The 27,019-nt window shown below is 42.3% G+C and overlaps 1 protein-coding gene across 2 annotated transcripts in view; it reads left to right on the top strand.

Annotated features, from left to right (window-relative positions):
• The window catches only part of LOC146307270 (partitioning defective 3 homolog), a 474,057-nt gene that overhangs the window by 341,714 nt on the left and 105,324 nt on the right, over positions 1-27,019 (top strand). For both annotated transcript variants that reach the window (XM_084746851.1, XM_084746850.1), the window contains 2 exons: positions 14,072-14,200; positions 24,111-24,413. In XM_084746851.1, coding sequence (XP_084602977.1) covers positions 14,072-14,200; positions 24,111-24,413 — 432 coding nt within the window. The remainder of the gene's footprint in view (positions 1-14,071; positions 14,201-24,110; positions 24,414-27,019) is intronic.

The raw sequence follows: 27,019 nt of genomic DNA, 5'->3' as shown, positions 1-27,019 counted from the left end.
AGGCATTTGATTGTCACAAACCACATCTGTCTCCAGACTCATCAACATGTAGATTAGTTTGGAAATAATTGAGTAGCCAAGACAATAAAAACAGAAAAGACAAGAAAAGTGGCAAACAAATGTATGAGGCAATCTTGTATCAGGACAATAATCATAAGCTAGTTCCTCAAATGCAGTACACATCCCAGTGCGTTTAAGTTATATGAGGTGAAAGCAGCTGTAAATACATCACCAAACCTATTGTCAGTGAAGATTTCTGATCCCTGGGACTCTGTGCACATCAGTGGTATTTTGTACAGCCATCCAAAATTCAGGTTGCCTTTTTGTTCTCTGCTGTGGCACCCACATTTGCTGTTGCCATCATTATAAGAGCCGAGCAGACTTCGGATGCTGTGTTTGCTGAATGCAGAGTTTTTTGTGTTTGAGGCATGCTGCAGCAGCCTAGCTGAGGATACAGAGAGTGGCAGTGATCAAAATGGCCCATTAGGAATGCAGTGTGCCATACTGTATCTAGGTCACAGCCTGAGCCACCTACTGGAGCAGCTCTTCCACTGAGAAACCACAGCGCTGTCCCCTCCCCTCCCTGCTCCCCCCACATCCCCATTCCTGCATCCCTGCGTGTGGGTGCGTAGGCTAGGATGATTAAGCATCAGCCAAATGTGAGTGTTTATATGTATATGAACCTGTGAGATTGTGTGTGTGTCTGTTTATGCATGTTGTGGCTAGTTAAAGCCTTTGGCAACCCATAATGTGTTTGTGTGTACATAAACTGAGAGAAGGAAAGTGGTGATGACTGTGAGTGGTAAAAATGTCAGCAGTTCAAATAAGACAATACTAACCCTGCACATCACAACTGAATGCCTAACCCTAAGGCCACATTCAGACAGAATCTCTTGTTGCATTCATTTTGAATGTTGCTAGTGAGTTTAGGCTGCAGTCAGCCGCAGTGGCACGTGGCATGAAAAGTTAAGCAGCGTCAACTTTTGGAGAAACACAACCCGATATCATGCTGTGGTGGCCAATTATGAGCTGGCGATCAGACTTCTCCACAGTCAGTCTTAAATATTAAAAAGTATTCAGGTGTAGCTCATGGACAAAACAACAATCCTCTCCCAGCAAGGGTTGGGTGATATCTAATGAGCTGGCATACGACAATGTCCACAGTGAAACATTGTGATGGATGATGATATTGCACCACATGTCCATGACTCAGTTGTGTTCAACCTCTGAAGCATGAAACAAAGCTAGACGGCCAACTGTACTGAGGACGCTAAGCTAAGAAAACAGTAAAATAATAGTGCAAATAACAACAGCATGATTAGAAACAAACTAAAAACAGCCCACAGAGAAGAAACACTGCTGCCACCAGTAGAGCAAAGCTTTTCCTTTTGTTCACCTAACTGGGCAGGTTAAATTAGAAATAATAAATGGGACATGCAGAAACTACAGAGAGCTATTAGATCATGATATTATAATGGTAGGTGACTCAGTGGTCAGTGAGCCATCATCGATGAATGTCCCAACCCTGCTCCAAGCTGTGTCCTTTGTATTTTTCAGGTATACCTAGTTTCATTGTCCTGGTTTGGCTTGCAGTTTATGCTGCAAAATAGTGATACCAAGAAGCTTCCTTTAGTTTGTGTCCATTCGTTTGTTTTCACATTGATGCTGAAGCATATGAAGAAATAAAAACTAAATTTCCTGATTGTTTCATAGCGGATTCGAGCCGATTCTGCGGGCTGCAATATTGTTATAAAATGATTATCAAGTTGTCAAACTTTTGCTGACCTGGTTGAACTGGATCCACTTGCAGCTGCTCACGCTCAGCCGTCCTCACCACAACTCAAAAAGTAGCTTAGCTTAGAATGTAAAGACACACGTGTGTATGTCCATTACATTTCACCATCCAGTTGGTTCAGTCGTAATACCTTTCTGTATTGATTCAGAATCAGAATCTCAAAGCATCTATGAATCATTTTTGCACAACCTTGTGGCTAATCGCAGCAATGCCTGATGTGTTTGAATGTGGCCTAACCCTTATCCTAACCCCAACCTGCTAACCAAGTGCTAACTTCTAAATAAGCAGTCTGAACTGGTCCCCGCAATGACAGGAGGTCCCCATGGGTTGGTGTGAAGTCAGGTTTAAGTCCCCAAAACAGACACACACACACACACACACACACACACACACACACACAAAGCATATACCCTCTTATACATCTGAACTTCCCTCTGAGCTGCTCAAGTGTTTCTATGTAAATTGTCCTTCAGAAACTCCCTCCTCACTGTGCTCATACAAATGGATATATGAATGCGTTTGGACTGTTTATTTGTGTTGTAATGAGAGGCTTTAATCAGGGGTGTCAGGGATTTGAAATGTTCCTCTGAGCGTGTGCAGAAACACCCCTCCCCTCCTTGCACGCACGCACACACACATACACACACAACCCAGTGATTTATGTGAAACATTAAAGGCAATCATGTTGGGCTGGGCCTCGTCCTTTGTATTGCACAGGCTGTTTGAAATATGGAAAAGCCAAGCTGTCCCTTGATATACAGGCACACACACACAGATAAAACACACACACACACACACACACACACACACAGATGCTGTGGGTACCTGCCTTTGCTTAAATATGAATAATTGGCACACAGAGCAAACAGATGAATGCTGCTTTTTGTTTAATCTTGCAAACCTACACACAAGATAAAACTTTTAGTTTCAGATAGACATTCAGACTCCCGCTCTCTCTCTCTCTCTCTCTCACACACACACACACACACACAGACACATACACACACACACTTCTTCAGCTCAACAGTTGCTTTGATACTGATAGTTGTTAGTTTAAACCCAGAGAACATCCTCAGCCATTCACTCTGATGATGTAGCTCTGTGTGTCTATATTCTGTCTGGTCTATGGGACTAGAAGAACATTTCTCAATAAAAGCGGATTAACTCTGTAGCTGGAATTTTTCGAAAATCTACCATACCCTCCTCCACACACACACACACACACACACATTCACATATAATGGCAAAAACAAACATGGTGGAGGTACAATAAAATATCTGTAGGATGGGATGCCACCCAAAAATAGCCTTGAGGCTCTCTGTGACTGACCAATCTTCACACACACATGTATTTATTTCAGTCTAAATCCCTTTTCTTGTCTTGCTCCCCCTCCTCCATAAGGGTGAGATGAGGGTTGGTTATCTATATCTCCTAACAACCAGACCAGCGGTGGAATGTAGTTGTTGATCAGGCTATTGGACACACATCCAGACTTAGATAAGGGGGAAATAAAAGGCTGGAAAGAAAAACAGAGCGAGCCAGAAAGATAAATCCTGAAAGAGAAGTGTGAAAGAGAGGAAAAAACAGATGAGAGTTGCAGAAATAACAGGAAATACTGACTGACACGGCAGGAAAGTAGATAAATGTAAGGCTGAAAACAATTTTCTAAAAGGGCAGTATAGCATCAATTTCTATGCATGTGTATTTGCACCAGAAAATCTTGATTTCCATACAATAACCTCTTTATGGTAAACAGGTGGGGACAGTGGTATTGGTTGAGAAAAAGACTGTCATTTAAATACAATGATCTTAGATGGCATATAATTCATATAGCTGTAAATTGTTTTTCTTTTTCATTATTTTGGTGCTGTGACAGACCGCATGGAGCGTCTCTGAAACATCCCCCAATGTGTCGGTGTCTCCTTCGCTCAGCTGGGAGACCTAAGAGGCGTAGAAGTTTCTGGTGAGAATCATTTCTCCTCCGTCTTGCCCCGCGGTGCTGTCCCCCTACTGGGGCCCGGCCTGATGTCATGAATAAATGCATTTCATGCCTCCACGGTGCGGGACATGCCGCTTTTCTCACCTGGCGCGAACCATTTCGTCTCCCGTCCTCCCCTCCTCCTGCACTCTCCCCACTGTTTTCACACCGTTGCTGGAGGAATTAGGCCTGGCCTCCCTCCAGAGCCGCAGCCAATCAACAGCAGCACCCCTTCTACTGTTCCACAGGAGGAAATCGATTGGTTCTGTGTGTGCAAGCCCTTGTCCAATGAGGTGAAAGCACAGAGATGTCATATCTTGCTGTGACCTGTGAGAGGCAGAGTCTCTGTAAAAGGCAGGGGAATGTGCAGCTGCGTTAAGTGGTGTTTTTAAATGTACATCCCATATCATGAAGATGGTTTTGCCTTATCTTTGCACAGTCATTGATCAATCTCAGCCTACAGTCTTCCTCCTTAAAGGGACAGTGAACCTCAAATCAAAAATACATGTTTCTCCTCTGGCCTGTAGTGCTGTTTATCCATCTGGATCGTTTTGGTGTGAGTTGTAGAGTTTTAGAGATATCAGCTGTAAAGATGTCTGTCTTCTCTTGAATATAATGAGACTAAATTACACTCGGCTTGTGGGGCTCAAAGCCGCCAAAAACTACTGTTGAAAAATTCATCACCAGTGTCTCTTTCAAGAAATCATGGCCTGGTTTTTCACAGTCCTTGCTGTGAGCAGTTTCATGGAGGAACTACTTTGTTCTTAGAGTAGAAACTGTTAGGTGTGGCAGAGTAAATACATCTTTTAACTATCATGATTCTTTTTTTGATGATTCCTGAACTTATTATTTGATTGCTGAATTGATGTTGTATGTAGCTATAAATAACCAACTTAGTCTGTTCATTTGATGCTAACACATAATGGGAATTCCCATTGCTAATAGCAATTAGCATCACAATTGTGAGAATATTATCTTAACAAATGAATCACTTCATATGTTTGTAATAGCTGCAGATTTCACATTGTTAATCTTGGTATACTCTACACTGATGCACCACAGCACCCTCAAAGAGTCAAAACTCAGAGTCAGAACTCAGAGTCAGAATTCACAGTTTCAAAGTTCAGTTTAAAGACTCTTTGCGCTGTGTGCTATTTTCAGGGGCTCTGTTTATCTGGGCCCAGCATTTGATTTTATTTAGCTAACATTATTATTGTCTTATAGCACCAGGTTGATGAGCAGAATTTCTTTTTTTTTTCACTATGCAGTATAGAAATGATGCTGTCGAAACAAAACTCAGACTGACTGACATGTGATCTGCATTGTTTTCAGAAATATTACTCCTGATATAAAATTATTCAACTTTTTCCCATGGTCTAGTATTGAATAAGCAAACAGGAAATTGCAACATATCATAATATTGAATCGAAATACTTTTAGAATCACAACACTTATCAATATATATCATGAAAGTGCTCACAACAAGGTCTGTGGATTATCTTTTTTGAGAAGGGATCTCTATGTCTGATATCTACAAAATTCTGCAGCTCACACTAAAACAGTATAGATGGATAAATAGCACCACAGGCCTTTTTTTCCCTTTGGGGTGAACTGTCCCTTTAAATTCCTTTTTTAAAAAAGACTCTTTTGAGGATGCATCAAATTGTGGATTCTGGTTTAAAAGAAGCCTGGCTGAGCAGGGAAGGCGCCTGACTGACATTACAGGTTGCAGATAATGAGTTCCACGGGGAGGAAGATAATCGGCTGGTGGTGGCTGGAGTCCGGAGGAACGACAGGAGAACATCCTCCCCATACCTCTCCGGGGTCGGTGTCCCTGGAAACCAGTGTTGGCGACATTACGCTGAGGCCACTCGACGATAACGGATGCCCCTTTAATGCCTGTTAACGATCGCTGGGTCACAGTGTGATTCCCAGCGAAGGAAAAAAAAAAAAGAAAAACAACTCTCTCTGCCCTTTTTCTTTCTCTGACTGTCTTATTGGATTTTTTTTACAAGGCATCTGTGTGTCTCACCCCAGGTAGAGAGTGTTTACTCACCACAGCTGCAACAACACTTAGCAAGTGAGGAGGACAGACAAATCGGACAGTCTCGCCTTCCTAACAAGGCGCTATTAAAATTACATGCCACTGTCAGAGTGTTGCCCTAGGTGCAGCAGCATGTACAAATCATGCACTGCTTCATATTGACATGCCCCTGCATCATGATGATGTGTGTGTTTGTTTGTGTGTACGTCTGCTAGTTTAAAGGGATAGTTTGGATTATTTGATGTTGGGTTGTGTGAGGTACTTTTTGATAGTCAGCTACAGTAGATCAGTGGACTGGGAGCAGCAGGAGTTCCAGTGTAGGGTGTATTGCTGTGGACAGGTTCAGCAACAAAAGGTATCAGTTAAAAACTCCCTCGACCAGCGACTCCTTGGTTCTGCGAGGTAAAATGATTGATTTTGCCTCTGGAGTTTGGTTGGTGTGGAGAGAGCAATATTCGGCTTGTCTAGCAGCGCCTTCCTGTCAGAAAAGACTTTGTGATGGCATTTGTGAAAATATTCTTAAGGCAGTATACGCTTAGGCCAGAGACGTACTTGCTGGTTAACCACGTGTTTTACGTAAGTGCAGCATTAATTTTTGAGGACAATACACAATGATTGCTCAAAACTGTAAATGCGTAGTTAAAGTATATCACTGGCCTTAAACTGACATTGATTTTTTTTTTTTTTTTTTTATTTTAGGTGGATCTATTTTAAGTGTCTAAAATACCTTTTGTTGCTGACCCTGTCCACAGCAGTTCAATGCTTAGCTTCGGTGTTGTTGCTCCTCTCTAAGCTAATACACTGACTATTGACAAGTACTGCATACAACTACACTTTGAAAAAACAAAAAAAGAACTATCCTTTTAACTTTCTGCTGTGTACTTTTTGTTATCAATAAGATGATAATAGTGTCTCTTGATTTTTCTCTGAGAGAAAAAATGTATTTTTTATGGTGCTTTATAGATTATCACCATGAAATGCAGAGGGTGGAGGCATAGTTATTTATTTCTTCCCGACTGTGACAAATACAGTTTCGGGGGATGGGGGCTCAGACGCCACATCAGATGTCTGTACGGGGGGGACTTCGCCCTGGGAGATCTGGATTAACTTTCAGGTTGGCCGAGCAGAAACCATAATGATTCTCTCTGTCTGCCCTTGAAATTATCTTCTCATCACTTACTCAAATTGATAGATGCAGTCACTTTTTTTTTCTTTCTGGCTCACCTGTTCCATTTGCAGGTTTGAATAATGCCAAAAAGATTTAACACCTCATGTGATGAGTGCATCATGTGAGGTTTAGTCCATCACATTCGCTTTCAAAGAGCACAAATTTCAGGAGAAGGAATAGGCAGCTACCCCTGCTGTCCTCTCTCCCTAAGTCAGCAACTTCCTGTGAGCAAAACCACAAATTCCCCACAGAAGATGTCAAAACAGATTAGCTTCTGTCAAATCTACTCCCCAGATTAAATGATTGTAACAATCAAACTGGCTTTGAGGCTTTGCATAATTTACTTTTTCTCCCTCTTTGGAAATTCTGCCTTTGACTTTTCCCTCCTCTGTTGTGCTGCAGCCTTGAAGTATTATTACCCTGTAAATCGATGAGGATGATGTATGAGGCATCCACTGCTAGTGGTATAAACCCTTCTGTTTTCTGTGATATATGAGGATGTATCATATTGAATAGAGTACCTATTTACTGACTTCTTTTCTAGGAAAAGCAGACACATACAGCGGCTCAGTAATATGCCTAATGTGCAACAGTATTTGAAAAACATTTTATTTTATGAGATGCTGTCGGCTGATGTCAAATTCAGCCCGCCTTGATCGAACGCTCTTAATGTTTCATCGCATCAGTGGCCATCATAACATTAATAACACATACATTATATATGACTGACACATGTTAGATTACTGTATATACCCTTAAAATTAAGTTTGATGGCCAATCTGACATTATCGGGACCAAAGGGTGATGAATAAGACGAGGCAGCTCAAGCTTTGAAAGCAGGCTTTAGGTCATAAATATTCTCTGCGTCTATCTGTATTCTGTGTGCATATCGCATATCTGCAACTTACTCAGCTGTTGTGTTCATGTAATCTTAACTGAATACCTTTCTACCCAGGTGGTTTTGCAATCCACATCTCCCCTCACCATCGCTCCGTTCTTTGTCTTTCGGGGGCACCTCTGCATTTGTGTATTCATCACTCTAACGTGCCACAGCGAGATAGATGCTTAGGAACGGATCATTAAACAGAGCTGCGGTCTAGTGGACTGAAGCAGAAAAATAAGATCAGGGCTTTATGAGGAAGCAAATGGCGTATCATTGTTTACCTGGCATTAATGGAGATTTGAGGTCCAGATATCGCTCAAATAGTGACCACGCAAAGTCATTTCAAATAGCTATTCAGCAGAATAGTCTTAGAGGGTAACTTCTATATTTTTGTGCCTAAAGCACCTTTTACACCAGACAAAAACCTCACTAACACCACTGACATCAGGCTTTTGTCGTCAATGGTAAAGGGTACAATTGGCTTTCAGTCCCTGGTCAAATGACTCTGCAGTTGTCATGGGTATTTATTGGCTCCAGCTCTTATTGGCAGTGATGGAAACATGACACCTGGGTGGACACGCTGTTTTCACCCCTTTTTGGTGGAGGCAATGAATGCTTGTCAGGTAGTATAAGGTAAGAACAGCAGTTTTATTGCTCTAACTAGACTCCCTTTGCAGAAGCTGCAATTTTAATATCATCATCTTCATTCAAACTCAAAACAAACAAAATAAAACTCTCTCAAACGTCTTGGCTTGTCTTTCCACTGCTCCAACAATCACCAACTGGTTGTTTAGTTGAAATAAACTTGTTATTCATTGAGGTAAATGGCAAAATATTCTGGCTGTATGTGTAGTTTCCTCCTGCCATGTTGGCGTGGAGCAGTGGAAATACAAGCCAAGCCATTCTGGTGAATTTTGTTTTGCTTTTGTTTCTGCTGAGTTTGAATGAAGATAATGATGACAATGTTAAAATTTCTGCAAAGGGAGTCTGGTTAGTTTGGAGGGAGCAATTAAACAGCTATTATGGTTAAATAAAAAGTATTTTATTCTTTTAAATAGAAAGCTTGTCTCTATAGTGATCCTTTCCATAGTGTTGTCAGACACTTTAGTGGAGGTACTTTGATGGTACTCAATTGCCTGGAGAGATTGTGTTGTATTTTAGTTTCACCTAGACACAAAAACATAGAGAAGATGGGGCTCAGGGTGAAAAAAATACAGAGTAAAATTCCAAGGTTTATGTTAATCTTGGGGGCATCAAAAATGAGTAAATGGTTGGAGCTAAGATGATTCTGTTTTGGTCCAAATAAGTTCCCTCTTCCAAACTGCAAGCTATACTGTACTTCCTTCATTGTCATTCAAGCCGAGCTGCAGCTGCCAATCAATATCTTATTATTAAGCCTCATCAACCCCACTCTCAATACAACTTTCCTGATGCCAGCCCAGATTAATGCCAAGGTGCCAATACTGGCTCAAGAGTTTTACAGAAACGGCAGAGTTTCTCCTTCCCCCCCTGACACTGATTAACTCCAAGCCATTACTGTTTTTTATTGGATTCACTGCGTTTCACAAATGAGACACTTATCTTCCAGAGACAGGTATGAAAGTCAATACAGTTTGCAGTTCTTATACGCAAGCTGACTGGTAGCACAGATTTCTGCTGAGAAAATGTTGAGTGTAGAAATATTACATCGGGGTTTGTGCGTCATTGGAGGTTTGGTGGCTAATCCTGTGTTCCACCATGGTCCCCACTGGCACATCACAGGCTGTTCGAGTGAAGGGCAGAGCCATGTTGTCAGCGAACCAGCAAGTGTCCCGATAGCCTTCTAATAGCTCTGGTAGTATCGTTCCTTTCCTCCGCCTCCACTTTGATGTGGGCCCTCCTTCTTAGGCCACCGGCGATGGGGGAATAGCCTTTCATATGGGAGCTGCTGCACGCCCAGAGTCCTGCTCAGCCTAATCTGCCAATATGTTTCACTATGACAAATCCCTCACTGTATTGATGTTGATCCAGAAGAAGAAAAAAAAAAGTTGAGGGCAGAAGTTTGTCTCCCCTTAGGTTATTTTATGTTTTTTTAGGGGGTGGTCGGAGTAAGAAGAGACTGAGAAAAAGATTGGAGGAGAGGAAAAGAGGAAGGTGAAGTTAATGAAAGTCCTTGAAGTGAGGCGAGGGAAGCTGTCACCTGCCCTGGTGATAGATAGCAGGCTCACTATTATTAGCATTCCCAGCCCCAGCCTGGAGTTTTATGCCTTACTAGGGCCATTTGTTGATTAATTAATCAGGTAATGTATGCTATCTGTGCTCCAAAAGAACCCAGATATCGCTCCCTTGGCCTCACCAGGGCTCTCTGCGCAAACCACAAACCAGGACCTCCTACCAGGCCACGGCGCATTCGAAAGATTATAATTCCAAAGCAGCCGCTACCAAAGAGAAGCCATTTGCACAAAGGTCTTGGCTGCTTTAATGTAAAGTAGAATAATAAACATCCGTGAGGGAAACAGGCTCCCATTTCATGAATATATTCACTTCCACCGGCCCAAAGTCAACCTTGTCTGATGTAATTTTTTCAGCTTTCACAGAAAGTTTGCAAACTGTCAAATACAGCTCAGCTACGAGGAAGGTAAAAATAAACCTGGAGTGAGGCGCAGCGGGTCTGGAAGACTGCAGAGCTTAATGCTTTCTCCTGTTCCTCCTGTCTCAAATTGAATGGGACTGCTGAAAAAAAAGTGCATGTGGGACATCATAATCAATGCCTTTGTGTACAATGCAAGAACACTGAGTCGGGTTATGTAATATAAACAGTCAATAAAAATCCAGTCATTTTCTGTGATTATATTTATTGAATTTCTTCCCACTTGTGGCCACATGCCCTCATGCCAATACACTCTGTGTTATTGGCTTGTATTTACAATTGTCAGATTTGTTCATATAAGAGGACTGGTTTCCACCCGCCTGACAATCAAAAGTGTAAAGTTTGCAGTTTTCACATTTAAAGAAATAAAAGCATAAGACAGTAGTACAAAAACATCATAAAACAGATCATTATTATTCAGTAATTATCATAGATTCTCTCAGAAATATATGCACGAATCATTTCTAGCATGTTTAAATGTTCAAGTTTCTTGTCCTGCGTTTCAGTTTATGTAAGTGCTTCACTTTTCTCTCTTTCAGTGAAAGCATGTTCACTTTTTCTGCAAGGAACATTTTACCCAGATATCTGTCCCCACTTCATTTAATCTCAACAAGATCTTCCAATATTCATTACAGAGTGATTTAAAATTGTGTAATGACTTGCCTTAGTATGATTTGTCTCCAGGTCACCACACATCCTCCAACCATACCTGAATGATGGGATAGGTCAATTGTTCATGACTTCCAAAATGTCATATATGGTCTCTAGAGAGTACCAGCGACAGGTCTACTGGACACAATTTTTTGTCCCAGGAAAGCAAAGTCATTACCCACCCAACATTAGACTGATTGGCTAGTACTCGTGGCTTTTGCTGGTTTGGGTTGTTTGGGTCGGGTAGGTTTAGGCATGAGGAGTAAGATTGGATAGGGTTATGGTAAGAATATCAGGGTAAGCCAATTAGAGGCAGAGAAGAGCGCATCATGACTTCACCAGCCTTGGGGGAAAAAAAAAAGCGAACCCGACACACCGGTCACATGAATTTAAACAAGCGATTAATGTTGTGAAACGGCAGCAGTTTGATTAGGTTTAGGGATGTTAAACTACTTGGTTAGGTTTAGAAAAAGACTGTGATTTGCATTAAAATAACTACAGCCACTAGAGGTCCCTAATATAATGATGATAAGCTGCTTGATGACCTATACACTTGTTATTTTAGTGAGGGCAGGCGGCCTGCAAAACTGATTGTCTGCTTTTGATTTGGGGTGAAATGAACTCAGAACTCTTCACACCAGTCTTGTACCATCCTTCAGCTGACAATTATTACATGTAGAATATGTTAATATACAATATATTAAGCACAGACTATTTTTTATAGACAGCATTTCTTGAGCCTCCTTGGCTTTGGCACAATTGAAGCCTGAAATGAACTAATGCCTACCCTGGTTTTAAGTATCCACAGTAACCTTAATTATACCATTCATGTCTATGCAGTGACCCAACCTTACCTCTTCCATATAATAATCTCTCATCTGTAATTACCTAAAGAAATCTTGGTTTTCACAGGTCATCAGTGTGTATAAACATGGTGTTTAAATGGCTGCATATAATTAGACTTTGCATGCCTGTACATATTGAATATCACACAGCATGGGTCAAAGCAGAAAGAGTAACACTGTGTCTGCCAGAGTTGGGACCAAGTCATTATTGTGCAAGTAAAAAGTAAATCTTAAGACTTTTCACTGAAGTCCCAAGTCAAGACAGACTAATCTCAAGTCAAGTCCTGAGTCAAGACTGTCAAGTCCCAAGTCCTAAACTTTGATTTTCATAATCATAATGTATCAGTGATTGGTTGGTTGGTTGAATAGTTGGTTAACTTAAAAAGTTACTTAGCCAGTTGGCTAAGCATTAGCGTGCTTCCCATGTTAAAATCATCCTTGAGTTTTCATTCTTTGTGCAACTTCAGTGTCGCAGGAAGTTGGAAGTTGTTGCTTCATCTGTAATTTCCACCCACACTTTTTGTATAACGTAGTCTGTTTTTGACTGCTTTGTGTTTTTTGCACACAACATTAGTTCTTCAAAGTTCTCTGTGTTTTGATTTGATGCTGTCATTCAAAACAAAGTGGATCTGGGGAATTAAATGTTGACTTTCTGGGAGTGTTTACGTTAGTTGATTCAGGAGATGAATTCATTCTTGGGACATTTTTTATATAACATGTTTTATTGGGGAAAAATTTCAAGATTTTTCAAGTCGAAAAACTCAAGTCCCAGTCATGTGTCACTTGTGTTGTCAAGTTGCAAGTCTTTTTTGATTTTGCTAAGTCGAGTCATCAAATTCTTGATTCCAGTCTGACTTGAGTCCTCGTCATGTGACTGTTATGACCCGCACCTCTGGTATCTACTGTATATGGTCTATCTCCATGTGCAAAATGACCATAATATGCACTTCCTGGATATCTGTCTGTAATACTTCCTTTTTCTGTATCCTGCCGTTTTAGCACTTCCTCCACAGCTGGCACCGTTGTGGAGCAGCAGGAAATGACATCATACTTTATGAACAATCCTTTCCTGCTCTGTCTCAGCAGAGAGTTGATGCTTTCTTCCTAAATTCTGTCCACATGTATAAAGTTGGCATCTGATCTTACAAGCACATTGTTGTGAGTAATAAAGTCTCAGCCAGTGGAGTTGGTAATAGACTTGTCCATATATTGTGTTTGTGAGTGTGCAGCCCTGTAAATTTACTGTACTCCCCGTCAACTGTGTGCCTCCTCTCTATTTTCCATTCCTCATCATTTTCTCACACCCCTCAGTCAGCCGGAGTCTCCAGTCATTTATCCACCCGGCTCCGAGCTCGGCCGACCAGAGGAATTTACGATCATCGGCTTGGCTTATTCTCACCTCGCTGTAAAGCTGTAACGGATTTACCGCCGTCGTCTTGTCACTCCCGTCATTAAAATGTAAAAGTTTGCGACGCTGCCTAGAAAGTTACAAATGATGTCGGGCGAGCTCGGGCCGTTTCCTCCACTTACATTTTGCCTGGTTGCAGGTAGTTTGTTCCCTCCTCGCTCAAAACTAAATCATGAGCTGTCACGGCTGCCATCACTCTAAGTAAACTCTACAGCTCAGGGAGGAAAACAGGGAGCTCATCCTGTCTTTTCAAAAAAAAAAAAGGGGGAAGTGTTGCCATTTTCTACTTTTCAGAATAGCTCTTAACCAACGGAATCTTTTCTGCTGTTCTGGATGGAGACTTGGCAGGGAGGGAATTCACTGTACGTAGAGTTATCGTTTGATATGGCTTGATGCATTTTGATTGCATTTATATGAAAATGGCCAAGTTATTCTTTCAATAACGAATGGGTGCCCAGGGAGACGACTCCTCCTGAGCTGTCTCCCCAGTACAAACCCAACCTGATGATTTTGACAGTTTGACACTTTAATTTCCTTCTGAGTATTTCACCTGAGTTTCCCGGACAAAAGGAGACGACATGCTGCTGTAGAAAAAAGTCCATATTGTGCTGGAAGTTATTAAAGCCTAGGCCTCAATTAAATCCTCTCTGCCCTTCTCTTTTTCCTCAGGTTTGGAAAGCACCGGAGGGATGAGCGGCCGGGAGACAGGATAGAGAGGAAGGGCTCCAGTAAATCTAAGGCGGAGGACATGCAGGCGTCAGAGGAGGAGACCCTGCGGATGAGGATGGAACAAGAGAGGTGAGTGCTCAGACAGAGCCTTGGCTCACTAAAAGCCTAAACAATTAAGTCCCAGCTGAACAAAGAAAAAAACCCTCCACTGCTGACCGGAAAATTAGCAAACAACCTAATTAGCAAAATGGTGGAGCAAGGTTGGGGAAATTCTGGGAAAGCACTCAGATGTCAATTTGTGAAATGTCCCTTTCTTTTATATCAGTACATTAAATAGATCATTTATGGATTGTTGTTGCCTGTGCCATTCAGAGGCGCTGACCTCCTAATGGTGCTCGTAGGCCCCCGTGGATTTGGCATGATTGAATGGTGCTCATTATAATAGTGAAATCGATGTAGCTCTGCATTTGTCTTCTCCTGCAGCTTGCCCAGGTTGTTAATCGCTCAAGAATACGCCGTTCCTTTTCATTTGCCCCCCTTTGGCTCCGTGTCCTCGGGTGTTCGTGGACACCGGGACGTCCAGAAGAATAAGGCCAGGCATCGGTTTTGTCCCTCACAGACAAGCCCCATTTAATTCTCTCCAGCGGGGAAGACAATATTGGTGGCAGGGTGAATGAAAAGACAGCTTGCTGCCTCCATTGTTCTCCAGCAGCCAAATGAACTCAGTAATCAAACTGCCGTTGGTAATGACAGCTAATTGAATAGAAACAATAGGGCTTGATACCGCTCCCTCTTACGGCGAAGGGAGAGAAGGATGGATGGCTGTCGAGAATGCACAGTACCACAAACACAAACAAGAAACACTCACAAAGGCCCTCTTCCTTGCTGAATGGAACATCTGGAGGCCTCGCTTAAAAAGCTGTAGCACGTTTCTTTTTGGTATTCAGCTATGACTTGCAGCAAAGGTCCTCTCCGCCGAGGGTGCGAACCCCTCTGGCTGAGGGCCCAACACATTTCCTTCGGCGCTCCCTGGAGACCAGCGGGCCTGGCTCTCCATCCAGATCTGTCCCCCTTTGAGAAGCTCCCAAAGGGCCGTCACGCTAAGCAGCAGAACCGCAGCGGGCACGAGATATGTAGAGTACATGCCCTCACAACTCTTCCCCCTCCCCACAAACACATACACAGTATTTAAAGCCCACTTCTTTTCTTTCACCGCCATCACCCAGTTTCTTTGTCTGCCACTTTGTCTTGCAGCACATTCCCATTCCCTGTCTTGTTTGTGTCCGTTCTGCATGTGTGAGCTCCGGTCTCAGCTCTCCCATGCAGGAGGGCAACCTAATTCTTTCCTTTTGTACCTGTTCCCAAATCCCATCACTCAACCGGGCTGGGATTGTCCCTCGCTTAATGGAAAGGGAATCCTGGGGGAAATTGTGGTGGGTAATAATAAACCAACCTGCCATGAAGATAAGTCGATATTCAAAGCGTTAGGGTTCAGCAGGACGACAGCTCAGAAATCCATTACTTCATGTATTTTTTTACTGTATTGTATATGTACTACATTTGAGTGTCAGACTTCTCTGCTTAAGGCACATGCTCTGATTGATCGCATCACTGCCATGGAGACAGAACCATTTAAGAGTGCATTTTATAAAATTATGGATTGAACCGTTATGGGCTTCCGAAGCCTGGTGTTCGTCAGCCGGCGCTGTGTGTCAGCACGACCTGCGATGGGCCGCAGCCAAAACTCCCCGGCCCGGCTGACATTAGCGATCATTAATTCAAGCAGACGGTTTTGACAGGGGGCTTTTAGTGATTCAAAATAGGAGTCAGCGAAGAGGTGAGACAGATTAATTCATAAAACCTGCCCTTTCTACTCTGCAATAAGGCTGCTACGTTTCTATATTTAAAACTCTGACCTTGATGTGATTCGTGCAATTTATGATTTGGCCCGTGGTGCTCGCAGACACAACTCGTTTATTTTGAGTAAAAATGTCCTCCTGCACTGATGTTGTCAGCCTCTTATGGACTGAAGATGATGGAGAAGAGAGTACATAAAACTTTGACTTCATCACTGGAGCACAGTGCAGAGCATCACACTTGATGAAGAGTGGTTATCAGCAGCATTTGTTTTGCTAAATTCTGGCAGATTTTCATGCAGCACCTGTGATTCACTGTTTCATGCCTCATCAAGGCAACACTGCAACCTGTGGTTAGGCTGATCTAAATCTTTGTTCAGCCCAGCAGCGGCAGCCATTACTCCTGTTTCTTTTTGCCTGTGGACATCGCCCAAGACGCCCCTATCTGACTGGCTTACGTTGAGAGGACTGTGGATACAACAAGCCCTCTGATTGGACCATAGGTGGGCTGGAAAGCAGCCGTTTCTGCGGCTGTGGCCCTCATTCATGCAAGGCCATGGGGGAGAAGAGACAGAAACACAGGGCGGGTGGTGTTGGTGGGGCTTCTATCAGTTTCTGACTTATCTCTGTACATGCCCGCCCCAAAACTATATTTTCCCGGCCAAAGTGGGCAGCACACAAAGACAACCTGACAAAGTTCCTTCTTCATTTTCCGCCTGGACCGAACACCATTCTCTCTGTCTTTCTCTGTGGAGGCTGATTATGATGTCCATTCTCTCTTATCTCCTTGGCTCTGGTTGGCTTCTAATCAGCGGCCAGCACTCCACTGCTACTCTGCTTGTTCCCGCTCCCCAGACCACAGCAGAGCACATCACTGCTCTTTTTTTTCCCCTCGACAGTGGCCTGCTTCCTCTCGTTTGTTGTTTGACTTCCTGCTGACTCAAGACAAACAAAACCTGACCCATGTTTCTAGAGTGGGTCAGTCAGCACAATTCACTGGATTAGGCGTCTTCAATTTATCATAAAAGAGGTTCTACTCTTATAATAGGCAGAGCTTTCCATATGTGTCAGCTGCCAGCCAAACAACTGACCGTTCATTCTATTAAAATTGGTTTGATTAACATGTTGCAATTGGCTATGCATGTGCATTTTACGACCACTAGCCTCACCTTCAAAACAATGAGAAACGTTCCTGTGTCTGCATCATTAAACCCAATAACATGCCTATGTTACATGAAGAAAATGTAGCCTCAGCCTCACACTGTAATTTTACGGTTTAAAATGTCCTAGAACACTTTTGTATTTTTTGACAATGAAAAATTAATTCAGCATTAGTTTTAAAAAGTAACGGCCAGTTGCTCCAAACGGACATACTTGACCACTGCAGAGTACCTGCAGCGGCTTACTGGATCTTACCCACATTATATAAGTCATATAGCATTAAATGACTTAAACATCGGAAAATTGTCACAGTTTAGTTAGAGATCAGGCACCAAAACTACAGGGGTAGGTTTCAGAAAGGATTGTGGTTAAGAGTTAAAATGGGGTTGGGTTAGTACGTTACGTATTTCATGTGATGGAAGTCAATTACGTAATGTTCATCATGTTTTAAAAATAAAATAAAATGTAATGGAGCTTCCTAATATACCAGATGAAATGTATGTATTTTTCCACATTATACATTTTATTCATGGTTTACATTTGTGATTATCCTGTTGTAAGTCATTTTCTCCTGCTTTCTGTGTAACAAAGTGAATGTTAATTCTTAAATCATACCTGCTTACTGCCCATCGGCAAACTCATTAAAATATGCAATAATTAAGATCATTGTATTTGATGGGACAGTGGTATTAGAACGTGCCAGAGGCCCACAAATTTTGGCTTTTTTTTTACACCCAACACTTTTCTCCCTTGCGGGCCATCTGGCTACTCCAGATCCTCATGGAAACCCCTCTTCTTACACCATGTTCAGGATTCAAACACTCTGTGACACGGATAGGAAAAAAAAAAGAATAAAGTAATTTGCTATAAGGCAGATCCTTTTCTCTTTTCTCGTCACACTGATTGTGGACACAACGTTATCATTCCACTTTGTCAAACCATCTCATTATTTCGGTATCCTATTTGAGTCTCATTTGCATAGTGAGTTCAAAGGCAGCTCCGACTGGCTGATTGGGAGTAGTGATTACATTTGTAATTATATTGATACCTACAGCAAGTTAATGCGATTGTTACACTGTGAATTAACACCACGAAACTTTGACAATTATCTCTGTGATTGCATTATGCTGTTATGGGCCAAGTGTCAACACAAAAGATGGGCTATCGGAGTTTTGAGACAGCTGCACGCGGAGTCATTTACTGCACTTTGATTAGATTCAGATACATTCTGCCCTCCATCTGCACTTCAGAACAATAGAACATGTTTTGGTGAGGAGTTATTGAAAAGAAAAATCTATTCAAGGCAGCTGGATGAGAAAGTAAGAGAGCAAATACATTCTGTTTCATCCACCACGGTAACAATGCATATTGAAGAGGCAGGCTTTCAAGCTTCTAAGTGTGTTGACTTCAAAATGAGTGTCTGAGAGTACAGACAGAACCACACCTCCCTCCGCTCCCCCCCTACCCCAGCCTCCCTTGGGTAGATTACACATTGACAAACATATGGAGAAGGAGTCTGCTGGCTTTGTTGGTCTAAAAAACACAGCCCTGTTGGATAAACAGCGAGATTTATTCAGTGTGGAGAGGAAGGACTTGAGGTGATCTGACGTGTTGCTACCAGTTCACACCAGGGCTCTCATTCTACCAATATCACATGTTAAAGTAATTACTTGATGTGAGAGTTATCTTCTTTCACATTCTAACTCTGAAGTGAAGCTTTAGCAACAAATAAGTTAATTGCTTAACTTCTGTGCTGGCACTCCTCTCTGCCTCTCCAAACTGGGAGTATGCTGACTGGCATCTACTCTAGATAATACACTGACTATGGGTAAATAGAAAACCTTTATACTATCCCTTTAATTTAAAGACAATTAAGGGAAAGAAAAACAACAGAAAAAGAGGAGAAAAAGTTGAAAGGGAGAGATGTTTAAATGACGAATAATGTCATCTGGCTGACATAATTTTCTTGAAGACATGGTTGTGGATTAGGGGTTGAACTTGAACTGCCCTTAAAGCCCTCAGCATTAGACTGTCTAGACTGACTGCTAGTCAGGAGGAAATGCCTTTCCACTACACTGTTATGAAGAACATTTAAGTAAGCATTGTATTTTATTTAAAGGTACATGCGAGGTCAATTGTACTTCTAAGAATACAGAGTAAAACACAGACAACACACAGAGACACAAAAGAAACCAAGCAATTACTGACGTAATGCTGGAATTATCTTCTTTTCTGTCATCAGTGTAATTAAAATGAAAATTAAAATCCAAAGCGGCGCTGCGATGAAGCTCTACAGCTCGATTGTCCCCTTTTTGAAATAAAATCTCCTCGGGCTTGTTGCATTAAAAGCTACAGTGTCGTCTCCTCTCAAACATACTATCTGGTAAGAGGAGAAGAGAGGAGAAGGGCTGGTAATTGGGGCTGTACAGTAATAATGTGTTTAGTGTGGGCAGCACTTTCCTCAGTGTTAACATGCTGGGCCATTAATTGGCTAATGGAGTATATATGGTACAGCGCGGGGGTGGTCTCGCAGGAGAAAGTGGGGGGAGGGAGGGGAGTTGGAAGCGGAGCAGCAGTTGCAGGTTCCCCAAGATTAACACTGTTTGCAGGTGTGGATATACAGTAAGATTCTGAGCTAATGAGCATATTACTGAGCAGAAAAATGGCTTCCAAATTGCAGCTATGTTTCCTCCAAAATGTAGTTATAAACCACTGATTTTCTTCACACTTTTCTGAACCACTACATAGAGAAGGTTGGGTTGAATATAGCTGTTTTTTTTATAGCAGCCGTATTGATATGAAAGTAGGGTAAACATAAGGTGTTAGCAATGACACTAATTAAGGTCCTGTTCCATTCAAGTCAAGCAGTGTCAGACTGCTGCTGTTGTGCATGCTGGCTCACTGAAAAGCTCAAAATGGAACAGGGCCTTAATCAACACAGTATATCTTGTACTTTAAGTCAGAGCTGACTTCAGCAGTCTACTGCAATCATTGTATTGTAGATATCGTGGGTTAAACAAGTGAAATATGTTGTTATTGAAAATTTTGCAGATATGCTCATTATAAATGTCTCCTTGCTTGTTAAAAAATACATTTTTACATGGTTTCACATGTGCACTTTGTGTAGTCCTGTGTGTGTTTATAGGTCTGTGTTGTCTTAGTTGGTTGTGTGCACTCTCTTGTGTTGTGTCACTGTAGCACCATGCTGGAGGAATGTTTCGCTGTGTACAGCTAGTGTCTACAGCCACACCAGCAGCTCTGTGAGGTTGTATGTCGACAGACACTAATGTCACAGTGGTTGCATTTAGTTGGTATAATTTTAACCTTGGTCTCCATCTTAGTTCAATGTTTAGCATGCTAAGATTTTCTGTTTAGTACAGCTGAGGTTAAAGCTTGGGTATGCAGTTCATTTTTGGCATCACTGGGCAAAAGTTCCATACTAACCTTTTAGAATAATACAGTTCAAGTGGTGTGAGACAAAGCTAGACTTCTGGTCCTCCTCTTGGCTCTGTTTTTAGGCTTTAGAAAATCCAACCCATGAGGGGAGACAAGATAGTTGATTGCTGAATCTCATTCCGTCAACAATCACCTATCTTTGAGTTTGATGACCTGGAAATGAATCTCAGCAATCATCTTAAACTATCTTAAAAATAAAAATTTTGACTTGATGATGGCTCTAGATGAAAAAAATGTAATGATGAACATCTGCAGCCACCCAAAAGCTGTGAAGACATTTCACTTAAAACCACAAATGTCAACTTCACTGGCACAACATGGAAAAAAGATTATTTCACAGGATAAATTCTAACACACACCTGCTGGTGGTGCTAGATGAAAAGTCATAGGACCACCAAAGTCAGTAGGACTCAACCTCTGCGGACCTTGAATGTGGACATGGTGGTCATGTTAATTAATCAAATGTTTCAGTCTAGAAGCTGTGGTCCAACACACTGATAAACAGACAGGCACCGTCTGCCACTAGCATGGCTAAAAATGGCACTTTCTGCTAAAGACTGTTTTTAATGCAAATAAGTATGTGTTTTTTGGTGACAGGGTTGCTAAATTATTGGTAGTTTTATTGTTGACACATCAGTCGAAGACATCAAGCAGAAAATATGCACTTGGGAATCTAGCGTTCAAATCTCACAGTTTGCCACAGAGAGATCTGCTGCCAACTGGCCAAGGGTGGAAACTTAACACCGTCTGATAGTCCAGCTTTTCTCTCTGACAGCCAGAACAAGTTGGAATCAGCCTCTCACTGACTGACTGACAGGTTTGGATTGTGGATATGTTTTCTCCACAAACACATGGACCGACAGATCTTTTGTTTGACAAAAAGAACCATGACCTCTCCCCTGAAAAATGTGAAGTGCTGTTAAGAACTGAAACAAAAGCTCATTTTAAAGGTCCACAAGTGTATAAAAGCAACCAAGTTACGACACAAGATGGACCAGATAATTATGAGAGCTAATGAGAACAGCATGACTCACATCTTTGGTATTTTTTGCTTGTTAATACCCTTTTATTGAAATGCACCTATTAGCTTTATCCATGTCAGACTCCTGAGGCCTGGAGGAGAAGTCTTTCTCTTTTACCATCATGTCGCCAGTCTAGCCAAGGCCATTATCCCGTCCCAAATGTCAATATTGCCGTTTTTATGAATCTGATTAGTCCATAAAACGCCAGAGGGTCTTGAGATCCCAGTGGACTTCCGTGAACCTGTGGTAACATCATTGTCTGGTCCTTCCTGGCAGACATCTGACATCACTTTAGCCAGATGGCAGGTGAAAGGGCTTCTGGGAATTAGTGTTTTTCTCCGCCTGAGTCTTGTTCTCTATTTCCTGACAGCACAAAGTAAAGTGAGACTGTACCTAATGCACACAACTGTGCTGTGACTTGATTTCCATACTGTACCTGGTCCGCGACAACGCAAAGATACAGCAAACCAGCTTAGAGGCTTTATAAATGACTGCATATCATGCAACATTGCATCAGGCCTCCATCAAAATCTCATTCCGCAGATAATGCTGAGAAAATGGGATTTTGGATGGCTAAAAATAAACAAGGCAGTCTATGGGTAGGATGTGGGAATTGGGTTAATCCGGCACTGAAAAATGGTGATTGTTTGAAATGTGATTACTGTTATTAAAATACACAGACACGAGAGAGGGAGTTAGGCTTGGGGGGATTCTTGCTCTGTTCCCAACCTGTCAATCATCTCTGAGGAGCAGCAGTGGGGGGGTCAGAGGTCAGTTATGACCTGAGGTAATGGGGAAGTCTAGCACCAGTGGGAGGTTTGCGTGCTTGTGGATGTGCGTGTTATCCTACAGCGGGGATACAACATCTGGAACCAGTGAGCAGTCTGGTGGCTGCTGCCAGGGTCACCGCAGTGGGAGGTCAACTCCCCCCCCTTCGCCATGTCCTCAGCCCTTCTCCACTCTGCTCCCCACTGTCCAGTGCCCCGCTCCCACAAACACCAGCTCTCCTCCAGCTCCCATGCAGCACCATGACTGAGTCTTGTTAGCTGCGGACAGATGGGCATTCACAGAGAACTGCTCTCCGAGACAGGAAAGGCCCTGTGAAAGACTCTGTTGTGTGGAAGTGATCCTGGGGAGAGGAACGGCATGGAGAGGAGAGGAAAGGGTGGGAAGTAGGAAGACAGGGTCCAACTGTCTTCTCCCCACCTCCTCTTGTAAAGAGACTTGAGGAATAGGATCAGTACACTCGTCTCAGTCGTCTAATGGCTCATGAAAAGCCACATATTTGAATAGTACTGCATGGCCTCTCTTACTGAAAGGGAAGGCTTTTTTTCTACCCTCCTTGCCTGCTTTAGGAAAAGAAAGACTCTTTAATAGTTTGAGGAGGTCTTCCTCAAGGCCGGACTGATCAATATCTTAAAACTTCAAAGTTGGAATGCTGCTTGTAGGCCTTTGTGAATCCTTGACGGTATATTACAGTCTGGATTTTTAGGCTGTGTTGCCTCCTCACTGTTCCTTTCTACACAGCTGCCACTCATGACCTCAAATACCATCATACCAAGTGCATCTTTGTCTCTCACTCAAGACTCACTTAGTCTTCACAAATAAACATGTTTGTCATTTTGCATTTTGTTTGAGTGTTTCAGTTCCCAGCAACACCGGCCCTACCCAATGTGGCGCCCTAGGCGAGATTTTATATGGCGCCTCCTTCCATCTGTGATTTAACATGCGCTTACAAAAGAAATCGAATAGCATTGTTTTTACCATTGTCTTTAAGACCCCTCCATGCCGCCCAGCTACAGAAATATAAAACTGGTTATTTACTGATTAGCATACCACGTTGAGGCTAATCGCTCAAAAGCAAGTTAAAAACTTAACAGTACACTGTGCTAAATAACTGACGCAGCACATTTTTCCTCCTCTTCTTTTTTTTCTTCCCTGTGCTCCGGACAGTTCAGGTCGTTTTGACATGTTTACAAAGTTCTCTGGGGTCTCATCAATAAACCGATCAGCCGGGGGGGGGGGGGGGCTTATTTGGTATTATCATTTGTAGTAATATTAATTGGGTGTTGCTTTACATTTGAATCTATGTTAGCGTTTCCATTTTAAGAGTTAATAGTAATAACTAGTTTTAATATAATTATATTGAAGGTGAATTTTTTCCTGATTTTGTAGCGCCCCCAAGAGGCCATGGTGCCCTTAGCATTTGCCTATATTGCCTGATGGGCCAGCCGGCTCTGGTTCCCAGACACATTTTATGAAGACTTTTCCAGTCTTATAAAGACTGGATTATAAAAATTGGATGTGTTTCCATCATCCGAGCTGAAACAAACTGAATGCATGCAAACAAACTCAGTCTCTGGAAAATATAGAAAGAATCATTTACTCATCACATGTATTTCTGTCACCCAACAATTTTTAAGGGTGTTTTTTTTTCCCCAAGTGAGGAAATTATATTGAATTTTGTCATTTCTGAGCAGAATTGTTAGTTTGCCAGATGATTCACAATTAAAAAGCACTTTATCTTCATTATGTTTATCACAGAATACAGGCTAAGACGCGGGAGCTTCGGGAGAGGCAGGCAAAGGAGAGGGAATATGCTGAGATCCAAGACGTCGTCAGTCGCACCTTCAGCTCAGATGAGGAACACACCTACGCCGGCATCGGATCATTGGACTCGTCGGTGGATAGCAGCAGCATCGATCCTTACAGCCACCACTACCACCTCCCACAGAGTCCCCAGAGCCCTCACCTTCCCCTGAGCCTTCCGGACAACGGCCCACCCCTGGAAGCTCTGTACGCTCAGGTCAACAAGCCACGCAATGGACGTCCTGCAGCTCCAGACAGGTAGGGGGCACTAAAACAAATATCCCATACCCAGGCATTGCAAGGCTGTTGACTCAACATACACACGCACACTACTGAAGGCTCAACAGCTTGCTTTGTAACTCTCTACCTTTCTGGTTCATTCAAACAACACTAACTAGCTTTGTGCCTTGTGCTCATGCTTTGCAACAGTCTTGTTCGTTTACACCTCATCTATAATGTATAAACAGTGGTGGGACTGTGTTTGTTCACTTTTATTTCATGTCATGGGTGACACTTGTACAGAAAAACAATGAATTTCACACAGTGTTTTATGGCTGCCGCGTCCCATGAGGCATTGCCTCGTACAGAATCACCAGGCAGGGCAAAACAACAGGAGCCTATCAGTAATTCTTCATGTGTTAGAATTTAATATCAGCCAGTATTTTTTTTTTTTCATTATCCTTGGATCACAGGTAATCCTCCCCGGCCCCTCACACACCTCTTTCAGAGAGTCACGCTGCATGTGAGTTGAGTTTGTTTGTCACTGGGGGGGCCGTACTGCTCATAACCTCCATGTCAACATGAATATTTGATATGATGACAATGCCATGCTGAGCTTTAGGTTCATACAACTGTGTTGATAGCCTGTTGCACAAAGGTCAGTGTAAAGTTACTGTTTTTATTTGTGTATTTCTTCTATTTTGACTTAGCTAGTTTCATAAACAGAAGTACAGCTTTACTTTTCTCTTAACAAAACCTGTCAGACAATGTTGCATCCTCAACAAGTCTCAACTAACAGGACATAAAATCTAAATCAGTCCAACATTGGCACGACCACTAAATAAGTGAAGTTTCTTTTTTTGTAGAGTATTTGCCAGTGTAGTGAATTGTAGAATTAATAAAGCAATATTGAGATGACTATAATATATTTGCCACATCAACAGTATTATGCATTTTAACATAACATATTTTTTTTATCATGGACAGAAGATAATATTTTTAAGCACGGGCCACCAAGCCGCTAAATTTGGTTGCCAAAGTTCATTTTTGGTGCCTCAAATATCAATACAGATAAGGCAGTTTGAGGCAACTTAACACAGCCTTGAGGAAATTTGCAGCACACACTACATCTGTATGGACGTTACATTACTTAGCTGTGTCATACTCGAGCCACTTAAACCCCTGCTTCAATTCACTCCTAAATTTCCATTGCTGCTTATTTTTTTGTAGTCCCCCTTTTTGTGTTTCTGGTTATATTGTAACGATGGTGATAGCAGTTTGAGTAGTCTTAGTAAACCCATGCATACATACATCATGATCACCGACATATCTGTAGCTTGCTGATGATAAGTACTGTTCAATGTGTTCATCCCAGTGCACCATGGAGCGCGCAGCTAAGCTGACGCACTGCAGCGTCTGAAAGCACATCACCTGGCTTTGTAAAGTTTACAGCCTGCCATACTGTTGCATTGCTCTGTGTACAATGATGCTGCTAAAAAGCAAGAGCAGGAACTTGTTTACCGACCATCTTTCACCAGTTAACCCCCAGCACAGTTTAAAACTTGATCCTCTGCTGAGGTGGACGTGTTATTAGGGCTCCAGAATTCCTGCAGGTCATATCCAGTGGTGACAATTCAGGAGATTGCCATCCCCATGGTCTCCCAAAACCTTTCCGGGTGTTATTAATGGATCGGATAATACCCACCCCCTGTGATTGACAGCTGTCACTTGGGGGCTTGTGACCTTTCGCTGCCAGGCTCAGGTGGAGTTGGGTGCATGTGTTGCCGTGTGACCCAGCCAAAGCCTCTCTGTGTGAGTGTGTGTATGTTTTTTAAGAGGATTTACAGAGGTGGAATCTCCTTCCTGTAACCCCCCCTCCACCACCACCACCTTCCCCTGACAGTCAGAATAGATATGACAAGGTTATCTGGCCCTTATGATAGCCAGCTAAATCCATGTGCCAATGCATCCTGGGCTTAGTGAAGGCCAGCGATCCATATGTCTAAAGTGAAGGTTACCTCCACGTGTTTCCTCAGGATAGCCTTGTTGTGTCACAGCAACTATCTAGTGTAAACTATCCCACTTCCCAAGCAGAAGTGGATGAGATACTTGAAAAAAGAAAGCAAGACAGTGCTTGACTGGCATTCACAGAGCCTGTGTATTCAGATCGCAAGACTCAAAGATGCTGGTCAGTGATAGACACGATGCTATTGATTCTCAGTGGGAATATCAATAAGCTTTGTGCGGGGATACAGTATAAAAGCCTTAACATAAGACAACCCCATGAGTGATTTGTCTCTTTGTTCTCCTTCATTGCCTGAGGGAATATTAATAGCAATCTGCTTAGTAGCTCTCACAGAGAAATGAAGAAAAAAAGGAGTTATGTAAAGTACCTCCTGCATGAGGCAGTCTGATTATAAACAGATGCTTTACTCAGATGCGACTTTTAAAATCATTTTTCTTTCCTTTGGTTGCTTAGTTTTTTCCAGATTTAGCCAAATTTCTTCTGACCATCTGGAAGCTGCTCCACATTTCTGTAGTTTTTTTTAATCTTACAAATTGGTATAATATCATATTGGATTCAAAAAGGAATACATTAAAAAAATTTTTATTAAGTCTTGTCTGAAACTCATTGGTTTCACAAA

The sequence above is a fragment of the Lutjanus erythropterus genome, chromosome 21 (genome assembly GCF_056507025.1).
Source record: "Lutjanus erythropterus isolate fLutEry1 chromosome 21, fLutEry1.hap2, whole genome shotgun sequence".
In the NCBI taxonomy this organism is placed as follows: Eukaryota; Metazoa; Chordata; class Actinopteri; order Lutjaniformes; family Lutjanidae; genus Lutjanus; species Lutjanus erythropterus.
This window is presented reverse-complemented; position numbering and strand designations above follow the sequence as displayed.